The sequence below is a fragment of the Oncorhynchus keta genome, unplaced genomic scaffold (assembly GCF_023373465.1).
Source record: "Oncorhynchus keta strain PuntledgeMale-10-30-2019 unplaced genomic scaffold, Oket_V2 Un_contig_16781_pilon_pilon, whole genome shotgun sequence".
NCBI lineage: Eukaryota > Metazoa > Chordata > Actinopteri > Salmoniformes > Salmonidae > Oncorhynchus > Oncorhynchus keta.
This window is the reverse complement of record NW_026280115.1, coordinates 55,115-71,569: the sequence shown is the minus strand read 5'-3', so window position 1 is coordinate 71,569 and position 16,455 is coordinate 55,115. Positions and strand designations below refer to the sequence as shown.

The 16,455-nt window shown below is 43.2% G+C and overlaps 4 protein-coding genes and 1 long non-coding RNA gene across 8 annotated transcripts in view; 4 read left to right on the top strand and 1 right to left on the bottom strand.

The window, feature by feature from the left end:
* The first annotated feature begins 480 nt into the window (after positions 1-480).
* Positions 481-8,176, top strand: LOC127919476 (tripartite motif-containing protein 16-like). 2 transcript variants are annotated; one of them, XM_052503075.1, is made up of 6 exons: positions 481-2,005; positions 3,714-3,809; positions 4,098-4,331; positions 5,800-5,971; positions 6,279-6,368; positions 6,617-8,176. In XM_052503075.1, exons 1-6 carry the CDS (start codon positions 995-997, stop codon positions 7,240-7,242), a joined length of 2,229 nt encoding a protein of 742 aa, XP_052359035.1. In that variant the 5' UTR covers positions 481-994; the 3' UTR covers positions 7,243-8,176. The 2 variants fall into 2 exon arrangements, with proteins under 2 accessions (XP_052359035.1, XP_052359036.1); XM_052503076.1 differs by lacking the exon at positions 5,800-5,971 and having other exon boundaries at positions 3,714-3,777.
* On the bottom strand, positions 8,044-9,900 carry LOC127919478 (protein amnionless-like). The gene is given in 2 exon segments (XM_052503079.1): positions 8,044-9,559; positions 9,562-9,900. Coding segments are annotated over 2 exon segments (1,434 nt in total). The 5' UTR covers positions 9,812-9,900; the 3' UTR covers positions 8,044-8,375.
* A 750-nt stretch (positions 9,901-10,650) lies between these two features.
* Positions 10,651-14,246, top strand: LOC127919479 (Golgi apparatus membrane protein TVP23 homolog B-like). 3 transcript variants are annotated; one of them, XM_052503082.1, is made up of 8 exons: positions 10,652-10,858; positions 11,135-11,158; positions 11,573-11,652; positions 11,943-12,087; positions 12,327-12,416; positions 13,181-13,306; positions 13,501-13,629; positions 13,849-14,246. In XM_052503082.1, the coding sequence occupies exons 2-8, from the start codon at positions 11,147-11,149 to the stop codon at positions 13,870-13,872; spliced, it is 606 nt and encodes a 201-aa protein (XP_052359042.1). In that variant the 5' UTR covers positions 10,652-10,858; positions 11,135-11,146; the 3' UTR covers positions 13,873-14,246. The 3 variants fall into 3 exon arrangements, with proteins under 3 accessions (XP_052359040.1, XP_052359042.1, XP_052359041.1); XM_052503081.1 differs by having other exon boundaries at positions 11,038-11,158; XM_052503080.1 differs by lacking the exon at positions 11,135-11,158 and having other exon boundaries at positions 10,651-10,858.
* Positions 14,247-14,393: 147 nt separating this feature from the next.
* Positions 14,394-16,455, top strand: part of LOC118378508 (exocyst complex component 7-like) — a 33,457-nt gene continuing 31,395 nt past the window's right edge. Inside the window, exons 1-3 of the mRNA XM_052503083.1 lie at positions 14,394-14,538; positions 14,875-14,940; positions 15,257-15,441. Coding sequence (XP_052359043.1) covers positions 14,425-14,538; positions 14,875-14,940; positions 15,257-15,441 — 365 coding nt within the window. The 5' untranslated portion in view covers positions 14,394-14,424. The remainder of the gene's footprint in view (positions 14,539-14,874; positions 14,941-15,256; positions 15,442-16,455) is intronic.
* Positions 15,457-16,454, top strand: LOC127919482 (uncharacterized). The gene is made up of 2 exons (XR_008103145.1): positions 15,457-15,953; positions 16,029-16,454. It is a non-coding gene; the product is annotated as an uncharacterized LOC127919482 (long non-coding RNA).

The window sequence follows — 16,455 nt, the reverse complement described above, 5'->3', positions numbered from 1 at the left end:
TGTAGGACCAGTCATAATAACTTTAGTGTAGGACCAGTCATAATAACTTTAGTGTAGGACCAGTCATTCCAAACACATTGTGATGACTCCTGAAAAGATCACTTTTCAGTGATGCAGGTTTCTCCAGGATGTTGACATTCCAGTTTTCACAGATTATATTGCAGAAGACAGTCATCCCAGCTGACCCAGATCATCTTTGTTGATACAACATTATTTTTCTACGAAATGCTATTATTAGACAACAACTTTGGAATTACCACATCTGGAATGTTCTATGAGGGAGTGTGGCTGTACAGTAATGATTTCATGTTTCATAATCATTTTAGGGGTGCTTATATTGTATTTGTCCTGTTAAAACAGAGATCTCCACATTCCTTGCCCTCAATACCCACTTCCCCCTTCTCTCCACTCAAACCAACTCCGCCTTCCCTGAACCCAACTGAATGAGGGAGGAGAGAATGACAAAAGGAGAGAAAGAGAGACAAGGGAGGAGTGTAACAAGAGGAGGCTCCTGCTGCTGCCGCTGACTCACACGGATAAAGTTATTAAGGCGCGGTCCTCAGTTCTGTTCTTGTCTTCTCACTACATTATCTTGAGTTAGGGAGCTGGACAGAGAGTTAGAGAGGAGACTTTCAGAGAGACAGTCTTAGGGTGTGAGAGTTAGGGTGAGAGACGGTGAGAGTGAAAGAAAGACAGAGAGCGAGAAAGTGTTTTTGATAGAGAGAGAGAAAGTGCTTTTGAGAGAGATAGAGAGAAAGCGACTTACTGAGCGAGAGAATAGTAATTATAAGAGTAGTGAGGCCTGTATAGGATGTCATGATAGACTAAGATGTGAAGAAAGATCTGCACCGTCAGCCTGTTCAGGCCCAGAGACCCAGACAGAGGCCCAGCAGGCTCACCCTGCAGCCTGAAGTAGAGAGGAGAGAGTAAGGGAGGTACTGTGTCTTGGCACACCAGCAACACACAGGACATCCACAAACCAGAGAAAGAGAACATGGAGACCCTCATCATCAAGAATGAAGAGAATACAGAAGAGAGTCATCCCATAACTGGAAGCAAAGATGTCACCACATCCATGAAAAACATGTGGGACCTGAACCTAAACCAGGAACAAGAGGACCCAACAACAACACACGATAAACCAGGGGAGAACACCCAGCCTCAGAACCAGGAACAAGAGGACCCAACAACAACACACGATAAACCAGGGGAGAACACCCAGCCTCAGAACCAGGAACAAGAGGACCCAACAACAACACACGATAAACCAGGGGAGAACACTCAGCCTCAGAACCAGGAACAAGAGGACCCAACAACAACACACGATAAACCAGGGGAGAACACTCAGCCTCAGAACCAGGAACAAGAGGACCCAACAACAACACACGATAAACCAGGGGAGAACACCCAGCCTCAGAACCAGGAACAAGAGGACCCAACAACAACACACGATAAACCAGGGGAGAACACTCAGCCTCAGAACCAGGAACAAGAGGACCCAACAACAACACACGATAAACCAGGGGAGAACACCCAGCCTCAGAACCAGGAACAAGAGGACCCAACAACAACACACGATAAACCAGGGGAGAACACCCAGCCTCAGAACCAGGAACAAGAGGACACAGCAACAACACACGATAAACCAGGGAAGACCACCCAGCCCCAGACAAAATCTAGCGGGTTTACTGTCACCCCAGAAGATGTGCTGTGTGACTCCTGCATCGAGATCCCGTGCCGGGCCCAGAAGTCCTGCCTCACCTGCCTGGTGTCGTACTGCGAGGCCCACCTCAGACCCCACCTGGAGAACCAGAGGTTCCAAAATCACCGGCTGGTGGAGCCCTTACAGGACATCGAGTGTCGCACCTGTGAGGAGCACCGGCTACCGCTTGAACTATACTGCCTGACGGACGGCTGCGGTGTGTGTGTGTGCTGCGAGTGTGAGGGACAGGGACATCTGGGGCACAGTACTGTACCTGTAGAGGAGGCTCGAAGACAGATCCAGGTATTGGTAACATTTATATTTTACCAGTGGAGGCTGGTAGAGGGGGAACAAGGGAGGACTGGATTCTTTGTAATGGCTGAGCCCGTCCTCCCCTTTCTCTCTCCACCAGCCTCCACTGATACATACAGACACACAACACACTTCCATTTCACAGACAGTGAGTGATAACTGTATGAGTGCTCCCTTTTCTCTGGCATGGACATGTTGTTTTGGGTGGTTCCATGAAAACACTGCCTTTTGCAGCCCTTTGATATTTTAAGTAGAAATTGTGCACCAATATTACATTTTAAAAGCTTGTTATATTAGATGAAGTGTCCTTTAATATAGAACACATGGAGAATTCAATAAATCTTTAATATGAATATAATCTTGATTCCCCAGAAGGGGAATTCTCGCAAAAGTTGAATCACATGAATCTGTCCACGGCAGATTAATATGAAAACCTATTTGTTAAATTGTTAAAATTAACAATTTTGACATGTCACTCCTTGCACCCGCTGTGACTTCTGGGAAGATTTGAACCCACTTAACCCCAACATTCAGCATCATTGTAAAGCCCTGGTTATGTTGATGACAAAGTCTTGTCTGGAGATGATTATTTATTTAATGTGTTTAGTGATTCATTCACGTCGGCCCCTCATTTTAAGGCCAACACTGTTACGTGAACTGAACTCTCGACTGAATGTGGTGAAACTATTCAAGAGGAAATGGTCTACCTGGTTACGTTCAACTCTGTTGCCTTATTTGGCACTCAGCAGTTGAAACAATAATAAAGTGTTTTCTCCGCCCCTGTTTCGGTACAAAGATGAAGGATGGGCCTGGAGAAATAAAACCACTCTCAAATTCATAGACAGAGCTATGGATTAAAGGACTGACCATCAATGATATGAAAATTATAGTTTTAAACATGTTTCGAGGCTAAATAGTGTGTTTACATTTACTTTGTTTACAAACACTGCAGTAAAACAAGCTTATATTTTGGGTTCTGATGGGGTACGACAGTTGAACTAAGCCAATAAAACATTTAAGTAAAAAAATGCCTTCAGCAACTGCCGGTTGCCCCTTTCATAGGTACTTCCTGTTGTCTTTTTTTAACCTCTTGAGATGGGAAAACTAGTTTTGTATTAAGTTATTTCTGTCAGAATGTTCAAATTTGGTAAAACCAAACTTTTTCTTTTTATACCAAGTTACACTTCTCAAAAGGCACCGGTTGTTGTGGTTTTGAAGTCCAAAACTCCTCTTTTTAGTGTCAGTATTGTCTAGTGATCCAGGACACGATGTAGAGAGCATAGGATAGGGAGTCTCCAGGCAAATGAGTTTTTATGACATCATTTGTTTATCACAAGACTTCAGTACGTTTCTCTGTGATAAGAAACCTTCTGTGTGACATGGGATACGTACCGCCTGCCCATTGTTCTCGTCCAATAGGTTGCCCTCTCTCAAAGCTACTGTAGTAAATACAGTAAATGCATTTCCCATGGGCTATGCTGGTATGCTATGCTGGTAACCTGGCACTGGTCCCATCACATGGTACTCTTTAAGAAACAGAGCCATGTGTGTGTGTGTGTGTGTGTGTGTGTGTGTGTGTGTGTGTGTGTGTGTGTGTGTGTGTGTGTGTGTGTGTGTGTGTGTGTGTGTGTGTGTGTGTGTGTGTGTGTGTGTGTGTGTGTGTGTGTGTGTGTGTGTGTGTGTGTGTGATCGTCTATAGACAGAGCTGCAGAAGAAACAAGGGGAGATTATGAAGAGCGTCTCAGTGGCAGAGAATTCCATTGGCAAGCTACAGAGCAACACTGCATCCATAGAGGTTTTTCACTACACCCGCATTACTTTGACCATTTCCTCTGATCTTAATGAACCTTAAACACACAGCTGATACAACTAAGCACCTCCTCCTCTCCTTTAAAAGAAAGTATGTCACACATTCTCTCCATACATTCTTTCCCCACGTTCGCATATTGCTCATTTATCACTTAAAACATCGTCTCTGATCTTAATGAACCTCCAAACATACAGCTGATACACTTTTACTGAGTACTTCTCCGTTCCTCCGCTTTCTCTTTATCACATATTCTGTCCATCTTTCTCTCCCCAGAGCTCGGTGGCAGGGGTACGTGCTGTGATGGAGCAGCAGTTCTATCTGCTGCAAGGGGCCGTAGAAGAGGCCCGGAGGAAGGCCACGGAGGTTCTGGAGGGGGAGCAGAGGCAGGCGCTCAGCCAGGCCGAGGGCATCCAGGCCCACCTGGAGCAGAAGAGCCAAGAGCTGAAGAAGACCCTGGCCAGAGTGGAGAGACTCTTCAGGAACAAGAGGGATGTAGACTTCCTGCAGGTGAGAGACTGGGGCTCCGGGGTGAAACTTATCCTATGTACAGACCTTGGATATCCTCCAACCTTAACCATTAGTGGGAAAAATGCTAAACTGACCCAAGATCAGCGTCTAGGCTGGGGCAACTTTAGAGTGCACCAGAGAGGGTTGGGTTTAATTCAATTCCAATTCAGTAAATTCAGGAATTAAACTCAAATTTGTAGGAAAGCATTGAGGAAAATGAACTGACTGAATTGAAATTGAATTGACCCCAATCCCTGGTGAGTGTCACACATGAAATGAAACAGAACACATGCAGCTAGTGTTGTTGCTGAAAAGCACAATATCAACCTGCTGCCTTCAAGTCTCCTGTGTCATGATACTGTGAGAGGTATTTTATTTTTTACATTCTATTGGTTGATGCTGCGTTGAATATTTATTGACAAGACATTTCAGCGTAAAATGTTGAATTCATTTGTAAAAAGTTTGAAAAACATAATTCCACTTTGATATTATGTTATGTTTGTAGGCCAGTGACAAAACAAATGGCATTTAAATTCAGGCTGTAATACAATGTGGAAAAAGCCAAGGGGTACTTTCTGAAGGCTCTGTAGATGTATTTTATAGGTTGATGGTATATACTGCATCACACTGCAGTGTTTGGAAATGTATTTATTTGACCTTTTATTTAACTAGCAAGTCAGTTAAGAACAAATTCTTATTTTCAATGATGGCCTAGGAACAGTGGGATAACTGCCTTGTTCAGGGGCAGAACAGCAGATTTGTACCTTGTCAGCTCAGGGATTTGAACTTGCAACCTTTCGGTTACTAGATCAACGCTCTAACCACTAGGCTACCCTGCTACCCCTGACTGCTCAGGATATCCTGAGAGGACCTTTGCCTCAGCTTTCCCCTATGATCTGTTAAATATTGTCTCGGTCAGTAATTTTGACTCGTCTCGGTCAGCGGTTTTGTAATGTTGACAGTGTCCACAGTGTGAGGGAAGTGACAGGTGGGAGGAGCTATAGGACAGGATCACTGTAATGACTGGAATGGAAGTTAGTGGTTTCCATATGTTTGATGTGTTTGATACTTTCCATTGATTCCATTCCAGCCATTAGAATTAGCCCGTCCTCATATAGCTCCTCCCACCAGCCTCCGCTGCTTACCATAGACACTTCATTTAGATTTTTAAAGGATTTGATAGGTATTAACAGTATAGCCAAGAACCTACCAAGTCTATTCAAGGGAAAGCAATACTACCATATTGCTTTAACCTATCTGAAATGTCACGGGGGTAGAGGTTTGGGGTTATTTCTGGACGGAGTCTTAGTTTCCATATAGTGCACTACTTTATAGTACCCTACTTTCATGCTGTGATGGAGCAGCAGTAGTGCACTATAAAGGGCATAGGGTGTCATTTGGGAAGCAGAAATAGCTGTCTTAGTGGTGTGACAGTAGTGTGAGTGGCTCCTCCTGCTGGTGAATGTAGGAATACTCAGAGTGGAAGACGGGGGCTGTGGATGTCTGTCTGCCTGGGCTCTACATCGGCCTCACAGATCGCCTGGCCTCCTTCAGCTGCCTGCTCACTGAGTCCACCCAGGAACTGTGTGACCAGATCAAGGCTACCTACAGGGACAAACTGAAGGACATCTGCAGGACTGGTGATGAGTGTACACATTTTAACCAGGGCTGTGTTCATTAGGCACCAAACACAACAAAACTATAGAAGCCTGGAAAAACTGCTCATGTTCCTTTGTTTGTTTTTGTTGTTGACATGCTGTTTCATGACATAATGAAAACGACACAAGTTGTTCGTGTAAAAGAGAATATTCTCCCGATGACTTAGCTAAATAAAAGTTAAATAACGGTTGGATAAGTAACCATAGTCTTCCCAATGCATTGTATTATAGAGAGTTCTCTATGTAGTACCTGCAGGATAACTTCTCTTTCTCCGACACTGACCTACAGAGAAACTGGGCATTACAACCATGGTCCATCCCAAGATGTCAAAGTCTTTTTCACTTCCTGAGCCTGAGATGCGAGACGACTTCCTCACGTGTAAGATGTCTTTTTTTATTGCATTAGCAACCATTTCCAGTTCGATTTGCATAGCTAGTGCTCTTCACAATGAGCTAACCCTTTTGAGAAATAGCCTGACTTGGTGTAACCTTTCACATGTGTTAAAGCGACTGAGGTAGCCTTTGAATAAGTATGTGTGTGTTTGTATTGTCCTGTGCTGGCGACAAATCCATTTTCCCCTCCGACGATTAATAAAGTTTATTCAATTAAATGTGTCTACTTGGCAGATGCCAGCAGTCTGACCTTTGACCCAGACACTGTCCATAAGTTCCTGAGACTAACCGAAGACGACAGGAAGGTGACCAACACCACGCCCTGGCAGCACAGCTACCCAGACACGCCCGAACGCTTCGAGTACTGGCGCCAGGTGATGACCTCAGAGAGCCTCTACCTGGGCCGACACTACTTTGAGGCAGAGCTGAGTGGGGAGGGCGTGCACGTGGGACTCACCTACAAGAGCATCGACCGGAAAGGCGTGGAGAGAGGCAGCTGCATCACAGGAAATGACTTCTCGTGGAGCCTCGGAAGGGAGGGGCGGAGCTTTTCCACTTGGCATGCTGATATGGAGGCGGTCGTGGAAGCCACAAGTGTGTTCACGAGAATCGGCGTCTACATCGACTTTGACTCAGGCTCATTAGCTTTCTATGGTGTGACTGACATCGCTATGACTCTCCTCTACAGGTACAAGGCTGAGTTCATGGAGCCCTTGTATCCTACTGTCTGGCTCTCAAAGAAGGACAGTGTGGTGTTGTTGGTTGGTCCTAAGGACCCCCCACTAATGAAGAGCTCAACTCTGCCTGCCACCCCCATCACTCCCATGGCAACATCAGCTCCTGTCAGTCCAGAATCATAATACTTTGACTGCAGAAGTGTAGTTAGGTTAAAGAGGCGGACCAGTACACATTTCTGTTTCTCACAAATACAATAAAGTATCTATTCTATTCATAAGCAGTTGCCTTAAGTGACTGATACTGTACTTATTTAACAGGACACAGCATCAAGTATCACAAGACAACAGACAGGGACTTTACAGGGGGTATCTGCACTCATCCAGGACCTATATACTAGGCGGTGTCAGAGGAAGGCCCAAAAACTTCCCCAGATTCCAGTCACCCAACTCATAGACTGTTCTCTCTACTACCGCACGGCAAGTGGTACCGGAGCGCCAAGTCTAGGTCCAAAAGGCTCCTTAACAGCTTCTACCCCCAAGCTATAAGACTGCTGAACAATTAATCAAATAGCCACCCAGACTTTGTTTTTACACTGCTGCTACTCACTGTTTATTATCTATGTACAAAATGACCTCGACTAACCTGTACCCCTGCACATTGACTTGGTACCGGTACCCCTGTATATAGCCTTGTTATTGTTATGTAATTTTATTGTGTTACTTTTTATTTAACTTTTTACTTTAGTTTATTTTAGTAAATATTTCCTTAACTCTATTTCTTGAACAGCATTGTTGGTTAAGGGCTTGTAAGTAAGAATTTCACAGTAAGGTCTGGACCTGTTTTATTCGGCGCATGTGACAAATATAATTTGATTTGATATAGAACAAAACATGACACTGAGGGATTGAGTAATAACTTTTTAGCTGCCCTTTTTATTGGAACAGGTTAGCAAGTGACTGACTTGCTAACTACTGTCATTGGTCTTTCATATGCAAAAACATACTATGTTTATTTGACATTGTGCTGAGTACTAACTACCAAGATGAATTCAAGGGCTGTCTTTCATTGTTGTGTCAATGGTCAATCTAATGTAAATCATATTAACAATGTGACAAAGCTTTTGTCAAATCTTTTTAGAATTGATTTACAAATATGAATCGCTTGACTTTTTAAAGTATCTAATACTTAATATGAATTTAAGCATGAAACATATTATTTTTACATTTTAGATACATTTTAGATACATTACAACACTTAAGAAATTATTCTCATAAGAATGTGCACAAAATATTTACAGATACCATGACACACAGTCTCAGGCAGAGAAATCGATTGAGGTCTCGTTTTCATCATACGCAGGATTAACAAAATGTACACCTGACGACGTCAGGGAGATAGAGTTGGCTGCTTCAGTCCCATAGATACCTGGTACTTCGGGCATCATGGTGGGCTTGTCGAAGATGGGGTTTTCAAAGCCGTGGTCCGTGAAGTCCCCTATCTCCTCCTGGCTTCTCCTTAAGCTGCTCAGAGAAGGGATGGAGATGGTGGGCATGGTGGGTGTTTTTATGACGCCTCTGCGGAAGAGGACAGCCAGGAGGGGAAGACCAACGACTACTATCAGGACGCCGAACACGGCTCCCACCACAACACCTGCGTTGTCCCCTGCCCCGTCACCACTGGTGGCCCCAGAAGAGGCCTGGAACTCAGCCCCGGTTATGCCCAGGTTTGAGCCTTGGGCTTGGACGTCCTTCAATATGTCCCGAGCCAGGGCCTCTGCCACCGCACCAGACCCCCCATCCAGGAGCACGATCTGGATCTCAGCTGCAGCCGCACGTGGGATCACCCCGAGGAAATACTGAGATTTGAGCACCTTGGACATGCCTAGCTGAATGGACTGGTACGAGGGCAGACCAAGGAAGAGGTGCTGCAGTCGATTCCGATAAGACTCAAGGTTGAAGCCTGAGGAATACTGGATGGTGACGATGGCGCTGCACACGTCGCAGCAGTGTCCTATGGGGTACAGTGGCTTCTTACAGCTCATAGGAGCGCATGTCACAGTGCCGCAGATCCTGTTGTGATTCGCAGAGTTCCCACAGTCACAGCCAGAGGCATCACTGCAGCCAGAAGCCCCGACGCTGGGGGATGAGGTTCCGTGGAACTGCAGCCGGCCAGAGTGTGAGCCCAGATAATGGGTGAACTCCGAGCTGCTGCTGAACTTCTTCCCCAGAACGGACACACTCTGGACAGGGACGCTGGGCTGGTTGGAGGTAGTGTCCACGCGGAACGAGGAGCCAGCGCGGAACAACACGTTGTCATACTGGCAGGGTACGCTCTCCTCGTGTACCGAGAACAGGAAGCGACCTTTCTCCAGGTCGTCTGAAGACTCTGCCGCCTGCCACAGCGCCGGGTCGAACCACTGCAGAGACTCTGCATCTTTGAACTGGGCGGTGATGCCGGCCCCGCAACCGGGGTCCCCTCCATTACTGACCGTGAAGCCGCCCCCGAGGGAAGGATGAACTCTCCGTCCACCGGTAGCCGGATCTCCTGGACAGAGTGGACCGTCTCCGCATACACAGACACTTTCCTCTGAGCCGAGAACTGCACTATGTCGTTACCGCAGGGCACGGACCCTTTGTCCCAGTTGGTCTTGTTTTCATAGTTAGTGTCGGGTATCCACTGCTTGTAAAGGGCGTCAGCTGCCCCGAACAGACAAAGACCGAGGAGAAGAAACACGGCTGGTGTTTTTGGCATCCTGAATGCTTGTGACAGAAGTGGATGAACTACGGGGTGACCTTTGTCTCTGGCAGTGTGACTGTCACATGAGGGAGTGAGTGTACAGGTTCCCAGATTATGAAGTTGATGAGCTCTGGTAGACTCATCTTTACAGGCTGGTCACCAGCTTGGTCAAAGATTAACTGCTGCTGCGGCCGCAGCAATAACACTCCAAAATAACAGTGTAGATGTCTCTATGAAAGAAAAGTGATTTGATTTAGGCCTACACATTTTCATAGCCTTTATGCCTAAAAAATGTATGGTGAAAACTGTATAGTGTTAAAAAAAAATGCATCTACAGTAAAAGTAAAAGCCGCTATAGTGATGTTTCTTGTGACCAGCGGTGGAATTGATTTTTTTTAAAGTCATTGCGAACTCATCAATGTTAAATCTAAACATTCTATGTAAAAAATATAAAAAAAAGATTTGTCAAACTGTTCCCATATACTTCCTTGATTGCGACCAGTCATTTAAGGCAGAGTTTCCCAAACTCGGTCCTGGGGCCCCTCCTGTGTGCACATTTTGATTTTTGCACTAGCACGACACAGCTGATTTAAAATAACCAACTCATCATCAAACGTTGATTAATTTAATCAGCATTGTAGTGCTAGGGCAAAAACCAAAATGTGCACACAGGACCGAGTTTGGGAAACCCTGGGCTGCGTTCAGTATGTTTTTACGTTCTCGAACGTTCAATTGAACAGAAACATTTCTGTACTGAACGACCAGTTGAAAAACAGGGAGGGGTTGTGTGTTGGGAAACACTGTCCGCATGTCCACTGCCCTTTAAAAACTTCACTCATTGCTTCAAGCCACACCCACCAAATGGAAGCAAACCTTCATATTTCCAGTCATTGGCGCAAACATACCTCAAAGTCTGTTCAATAACGTTTTGGAGAAACGTGTTGTTCAGAACTAATCGTTCTGCAACAATTGAACGCACCTCTGATATAGGGTCGTGTGGGCGCTATACATATTGGTGATGGATTCTTTTCTTGGGGGTGAGACGCTATGCAGATGATCAAGGTGGGTATGAAATTAAACCATTACAAATTAAAGACCTGAAAATGATCAGTCTAATCACAAGCAGTAAGTCATGTTCGAGGTAAAGATATCGCCATGAATATATTTTTTCATGAATTAATAAATTAATTTATATAATTAGTGATTTCACATCACATTAGATTTTCAAATCTCTGGTTCAGATCTTTACAAAGTTGCAATCAGGCAACTTATTCTGCACCCATGAGTGGGGTCCTTCATACAAGCATGTTTGTTGTTTACCTACACGTCATCCGGAAGTGAGTGTCAAAGATGATGAGACTGGTGAGATCTCTTACTATTTTCAAACAAATAAGTTGTTTTATATCTTTAATTATTGATGACACTATGCCTGGTAACGCTTTACTGTTCAAGTTGTTCTCATGGCGTTTTTCTTAGCTAACTTTGTTGCCCTACTTCAGTGAGCCTTACTAGCTAACTGTTAGCTAGCTTGCTCACTTAACTTCACTTGTTCTTTTAGCTAGCTAGCTACGTTTTTATGCAGTTATTTGAATAGATAAACCTTTCTAATGTTTTAAACCGAACTATTTAGCTAGAATGCACAAATTACCCCAGAACCATCTAATTGGTGTGTCACTCACTGTCATGTCAGGTAGCTGTCAGTTACAGTAGTAGCTATCTAAGTAGCGTTAGCCACCTCAATGAGCCTTGTTTGACAGCTCATTTATTTCTTGGAAGAATTCACAGGAGGCAGATGCTCCACTCTTTGGTGACGACGATGATGATACCCCCACCAGACAGAAGAAATCAGAAATCAAGTGCGTTTTGGAAGTTGATTCACTAATTGATGAGGATTAACAGAATAAACTGATATTTTCATCTCAACCCGTATCACCTATTCTGATCTACCAGAACAAGAGATGTTGTTTTGCTGTATCTCTCTCTCTCGTGTATGTATGTATGTATGTATGTATGTATGTATGTATGTATGTATGTATGTATGTATGTATGTATGTATGTATGTATGTATGTATGTATATACACACACACACACACACACACACACACACACACTGGTGTGTGTGATCAAAACCTGCTCTTGTTTTAGGCATCCCCTGGCCACGTTCTTCCATCTCTTCTTCCGCACCAGTGCCATCTTAGTCTACCTACTGTGTGAAATCCTGAGCAGTAGTTTCATCGTCTGTATGGTCACCATCATCCTCCTCCTTTCATGTGACTTCTGGACAGTCAAGGTGGGTGGGTTGTCACAGTTTGATGTGGTATAACTTTATTTTGTCATACCCTTTTCACACTATCGTGTTGGCCTGGATATTTTCTTTTAACGTTGCCCTTTCCCACATGTTTCCAGCGATTGTTGGATGTGTAACCAGGCCAGGCTAGCACAGCTTGACAGAGTAGTGTGAAAAGGGTCAAAGTTGCTTTTGTTTTATAGGTCCAGTTGGTGAGTGATCCCATTGTGTTTCTTTCTCAGAATGTGTCTGGCAGGTTGATGGTGGGCCTCCGGTGGTGGAACCAGGTGGATGAGGATGGACAGAGCCACTGGGTGTTTGAGTCCAGACCAGTACGGTTGCAGTATAGTCCATGACTGTATTTGTATTTATTACGGCTCCCCATTAGCTGCTGCCAATGCAGCTGCTACTCTGCCTGGGGTCCAAACACATTAAGGCACTTACATATAAAACAAAAGATAAAACAGTATATCATATAACCACTACATATCTACAATACAAAATGTATTATACCATATTACAATATACGTATGTGCTAGTACTTGTATGCGTGTGTCTGTACATTTGTGTGTCTCTTCACAGTTCCCACTGTTCCATAAGGTGTATTTTTATCTATTTAAAAAAAAGTCTGATTCTACTGCTTGCATAAGTTACCTGATGTGGAATAGAGTTCCATGTAGTCATGGCTTAATGTAGTACTGGTTGCCTCCCATATTCTGTTCTGGACTTTGGGATTGTGAAGAGACCTCTGGTGGCATGTCTTGTGGGGTATCCATAGGTGTCTGAGCTGTGTGCTAGTAGTTTAAACCGAAAGATCGGCACATTCAGCTTGTCAACACTTCTTACAACAACAAGTAGTATTCATTTATTTATTCGCACCCACAAAATACAAGTGAAAGACAATCGGTGCCGATAAACAACAAGGTGGGTTTGGAAATCCAAGAGAGCTTATATGAAAATTGCACCCCCAAAAAACAGTACATAGAAAATCAGACTGTTCAATCAATTAAACAAATCAAAGAGTCTATGACTGAAAGAATTGCAACAACTAAGACTTCTGTAGACACGTGCTTAATTTTCCCAACTCTCTCTGTAGGCAACCAGTAGAAAAGTTCCAACCAACTCTGAATCACAGATCTTCTGGCTGGGTCTGGTTGTGTGTCCAGTCCTCTGGGTCATCTTTGTGTTCAGTACTCTCTTCTCCTTCAAGTTTAAGTGGCTGGTGGGTTCAGTACCTTTCCTTTCTCCATTTGAATTTAGACATCTCTAATTTCCCACCCGATAATTAATATGTCAAGCCTAGTATGAAGCTAGCTATATGATTTAACATAAACAGATACATGCATTGTTTTGGGTTCTCAAAGAAACATAAATAATCACAACGCATTGCATTTCTTATGTCATGTCCCCTTGCAGGCAGTGGTGATCATGGGTGTGGCATTGCAGTGGGCCAACCTGTATGGATATGTGCGATGCAAAGTAGGCGGGAAGACCAACTTGAGGAGCATGGCAACCAACTACCTTGGCAGCCAGTTCTTCAAACAGGTATATAGTTCTTATTTAAAAACGGATCATATTAGACATTTCAGCTCATAGGTAGCAATTCGGAGGATAATAAACACAAACTTATTTTTATTTTAGACTACAATTGTATATCCCATTTGAGATCGGGTTCAGTTGCAACATGGACTACTTTTGTCTGTGATAATATAGTTATGTGATATTTCTGCCATCTAAACAGTCATGTTTGTTTTCTTTATATAGGCAATGGCCAAACAGGGACCCTAGAGGTGGATGTGCAGAGAAGAAACATTAGCATTTCTGCTAATGTAGTATTTTATGTTATCAAGAGGATCTTGCCTTGCTTTAACTGGTGCATAGGCTACTGTTATTTTTCTTAATTCCTGTTGAACAGGTGGAAGGCATCTCTCTATTCTGAGGGCACTGGGTTCTTCCTACAGAGTCCTACAAACGATGTAGTATAAAACTACGAGACTACTAGGCTTCTTTGTATGTTTGTTTCATTTGTTTTCCTGCTAAATATTCAAAATACAACCTTGTTAATGATTGATAACTGCTGATTGTAATATAAGACATTTGTAAATATTATATTTACATAAAATGTCTGGGTGAATGAATAAAAACAAAAGTGTGTGAGTCAAGTGAGTTGTAATAATATCATGCAAAAAAAAAGGCCACACTAAATGCAGCCAAAGGAATTTGTCCTTGGAAGTTTGGCGCAAAGAAGCAGAAGCCACTTGACTAACCGTCAACGACCCTTTTAACCTGTGGTTCAGTTGGCTAACTCATTTACCTGGCAGGGGGTGAACTGTTTTACAAATGCTTGACAATAAAATGGTAAAGTTATACCTAAAAAAGGGAATTGTTAACAGAATGACTGCGACAGATGAAACATATTTGTGGAGAGAGAAGATTGAGGAGAAGCTCAAACGGGTAACGTTAGGCTCGCTGGCTAGTTACAGTAGCTAGTGTTAGCAAATCAAGTTATCATCCATGAACTATAGGACACGTTAGCAGCTGTAGCTTATATCTAGTAACACGCCTCTAGTTAGGGTGTCATTCGGACCACACAATGGCTAGTGAACACTTCACATGTCTGTCCAAATATTATATGACATTGCTTGCTAGAGTAGTAGACTTACTAACGTTTTGACTATTTGTATGAGAACTCACTGTAGCCTCATTAAATGCAGCAATAATATGTAGGGAGAGCTAACGTTAGCCAAATTAGATTAAACTAGCTAGCTACCAATCCGTTTTCTTCTCAAGGATCAAGATCTGCTGACATTCGTTAGCGACAGCCTCAAAAGAAGTGATCAGCTGACTAAAGGCATGGTAAGCTTAATCTGAAATCAAAGAACTTGAATCCTCTTACATAAGCTAGCTAACTGTTAGCTACCTGACTTGTGTCCAACTAAAGTTACTGTGTCACAGATATGAATTAAATCAGTGTTTGATATGGGCGGGAGCTCACTGGAACTGAGTACCACACCTCAAATGTGCTACTACTTGAGTTCCTGCACTTCTTACAGAATATTATTAGCTAAAACGTATTGGTGAGTTAATGTATTGAATCGCAAATGAAGTAGAGAGCTTCAGTTCTATGCAAGCTTTAACGTGAGACAGTGTAGCTCAAGGTGTGGTGTCCTAGGTGTCCATTCTCTCGTCGTTGGAGGGCCGTTTGGAGCACCTGGAGAACTCGGTCATTCCCATGCACGACAGCACACAGAACCTACTGCAGCTGAAGGGGACAACGCAGAAGACGTTATTCTACCTGGACGAGGCCATCAGCCATTACCAAGCCGTCCGAGACACAGACAAGGTCATCATACAGAGGTGAGAGTAGGGAGAACGATGTAACACACGCTCATACAAGCCCCATATTTGACCTCGTATACCCTATTCACAATACTGTGTGGAGTTGGCCTGCACTGGCCTGGTTAGGTTACATTTAGTTGCTGGAATTATACTGGAAAAGGACAATGATCCAAGGCAGTACAGTTTGTATTGAGAAACCACGAGAGAGTGAAAAGAGTACTACTGATGTTCTGTTAATAGAGGTTCAGTATGATGTTCTTTAATAGAGGTTCAGTATGATGTTCTTTAATAGAGGTTCAGTATGATGTTCTTTAATAGAGGTTCAGGATGATGTTCTTTAATAGAGGTTCAGTATGATGTTCTTTAATAGAGGTTCAGTATGATGTTCTTTAATAGAGGTTCAGTATGATGTTCTGTTAATAGAGGTTTGGTGTGATGTTCTATTAATAGAGGTTCGGTATGTTCTGTTAATAGAGGTTCAGTATGATGTTCTGTTAATAGAGGTTCAGTATGATGTTCTGTTAATAGAGGTTCGGTATGTTCTGTTAATAGAGGTTCAGTATGATGTTCTGTTAATAGAGGTTCGGTATGTTCTGTTAATAGAGGTTCAGTATGATGTTCTGTTAATAGAGGTTCAGTATGATGTTCTGTTAATAGAGGTTCAGTATGATGTTCTGTTAATAGAGGTTCAGTATGATGTTCTGTTAATAGAGGTTCAGTATGATGTTCTGTTAATAGAGGTTCGGTATGTTCTGTTAATAGAGGTTCAGTATGATGTTCTGTTAATAGAGGTTCAGTATGATGTTCTGTTAATAGAGGTTCAGTATGATGTTCTGTTAATAGAGGTTCAGTATGATGTTCTGTTAATAGAGGTTCGGTATGTTCTGTTAATAGAGGTTCAGTATGATGTTCTGTTAATAGAGGTTCAGTATGGGTCAAGGGAGAAGGAGAGGGAGAATCGTCATATGTGTGTCAAATACATGACTGATCAACTGATAATTTTAGAATTAAATACATCATTTTTTTCTGTAT